The following is a 1605-nucleotide window of genomic DNA, read 5'->3' on the forward strand; positions in this document are numbered from 1 at the left end:
CAATGATGGTGCCAACTTGGGCCAGTGAAGCAACGTCCTCCACAACTAGACTGAAGAACAAAACTACAGCAACTTGTCTGTTCCCCTTCCCCCAATTCCCCAGCACTGTTCCCATCCCCCCAATTCCCCAATAAAAATCTTAAAAAAAAAAAGATATTATCCCAGGGGTAGGTCCCAGAAAAACAGAGAAGCAGGGTAAAAGGCTACTCACTATCACAGGAGATGTCACAGATGTTCCTTGACTGACGCATCTGATTGTCCCTGCACCAAAGTCTATTATTGATCTGGAAGAGTCCATATTCTGTCTTGCCATTGTTATTGACTACGGTTTGTGTGTCATAACCACTGTTATGAAATATGGTACAGATCCCTGAGGGAAAGATGAGAAAGCTATCACAGGGATATCCAGGCATAGCATTAATGAGGACCTGTATTCCCAGAGAGAAAACAGCTCTACAGCAAATCTCCAAATATGGCAAAGAACAGAGTATCCTGATGAGATGAAGAGTTCCAAAAAGGATCAGACAATGGGAGAAAGAATAGACAGAAGAATAAGTGCATTAAAAGAGTAAACAGGTAGGCAGAGAAGATAAGAGGATTATGAGATAATTGAATGAAAGTGGGAACAAAAGGGGGAGGAAAATCAGGGTAAAGGAGAGACAAGATGAAGAATGGGACAAAGCAAGGCAGCAGAAAACTCACATTCAGGTAATGTGATGCCTCCATAGCCATCCATGTCTTTCAGCACCTGGGACAGCTCACATTTTGTAAATTGCTTGGCCTGGATAACAGGGAACAGAATGCCCACCAGGAGCAGAGAGACGAAGGACATCATTTTGGCTGCCCCCAAGAATCTGAAATGGGGGTACCAGTCAGCTTCACCTCCTTTTATTCATGGATAAAGCCTCAGGGGCTCTGGCACCAAGCCCTACATCCAGGAAGAGGATATTGAGAGCTTGATTGTGCCACACAGAAACACTGAGCCTGCCAACTTCCTTCCATAATTTCACCTCACTTTTTCTTCCCCTCTGCTAATCTCTAGTCCATACCAGGTATTGTTTGTTCTCTTCCCAAAGAGAGTTCCAAGCATGATCCTGTTTCCCATTTGGCTTTGTTTATACCTTTGTCTTTTGTGGGGTTAGTTCTAGGAATCAGGATGTCCCCAGCCTACTTGAGGAACAAAGGAGGCCTCAGGGGTGATATGAGTGAGGCAATCAGAATATACAATAAAAGCCTGTTGCCAACTCTCCTTTCCCCTTAGAGACATACAGAGTATGTAAAAGGAGTGTATGTCATTACATGCCATGGTCCCAGCATCGAACTGGCATTTGTCCAGTCAACCCAGGCATGGTACAAAGCCCAGGAAGAGTCCCTTGATATGGTGACTCACAGATGAGGGCTCAGGAATAGGGATAGAATATGGCAACACAGACTTTGAGAATCAGATATAACTTGGATCCAGATTCTCCCTACTTCAGGAAAACGTAGAAATTGAAAGGTGTGTATCTAGCTATCCTAGAAACCATTATCAGGCTCCTACCCCCAACCACCACTACCACGAAGTAGCTTGATTCTACAATGCCATTAATTAAGACATTATATAAA

General features: G+C 43.9%; 1 protein-coding gene across 1 annotated transcript; it reads right to left on the reverse strand.

The window, feature by feature from the left end:
- Positions 1-203: 203 nt before the first annotated feature.
- On the reverse strand, positions 204-855 carry LALBA (lactalbumin alpha). The gene is made up of 2 exons (XM_019662211.1): positions 703-855; positions 204-370 (listed from the first exon to the last, which is right to left on the reverse strand). Exons 1-2 carry the CDS (start codon positions 833-835, stop codon positions 204-206), a joined length of 300 nt encoding a protein of 99 aa, XP_019517756.1. The 5' UTR covers positions 836-855.
- Between the last annotated feature and the right edge of the window lie 750 nt (positions 856-1605).

Source organism: Hipposideros armiger, unplaced genomic scaffold (genome assembly GCF_001890085.2).
Source record: "Hipposideros armiger isolate ML-2016 unplaced genomic scaffold, ASM189008v1 scaffold_371, whole genome shotgun sequence".
Classification (NCBI taxonomy): Eukaryota; Metazoa; Chordata; class Mammalia; order Chiroptera; family Hipposideridae; genus Hipposideros; species Hipposideros armiger.

Excerpts from the sequence above, each read along its gene's own strand:
- LALBA (XM_019662211.1), bottom strand. The coding sequence starts at position 835 with ATGATGTCCTTCGTCTCTCTGCTCCTGGTGGGCATTCTGTTCCCTGTT. Across the intron at positions 371-702 it reads AGGCATCACATTACCTGAAT|GGATCTGTACCATATTTCAT; the intron begins GTGAGTTTTCTG and ends TCTTTCCCTCAG.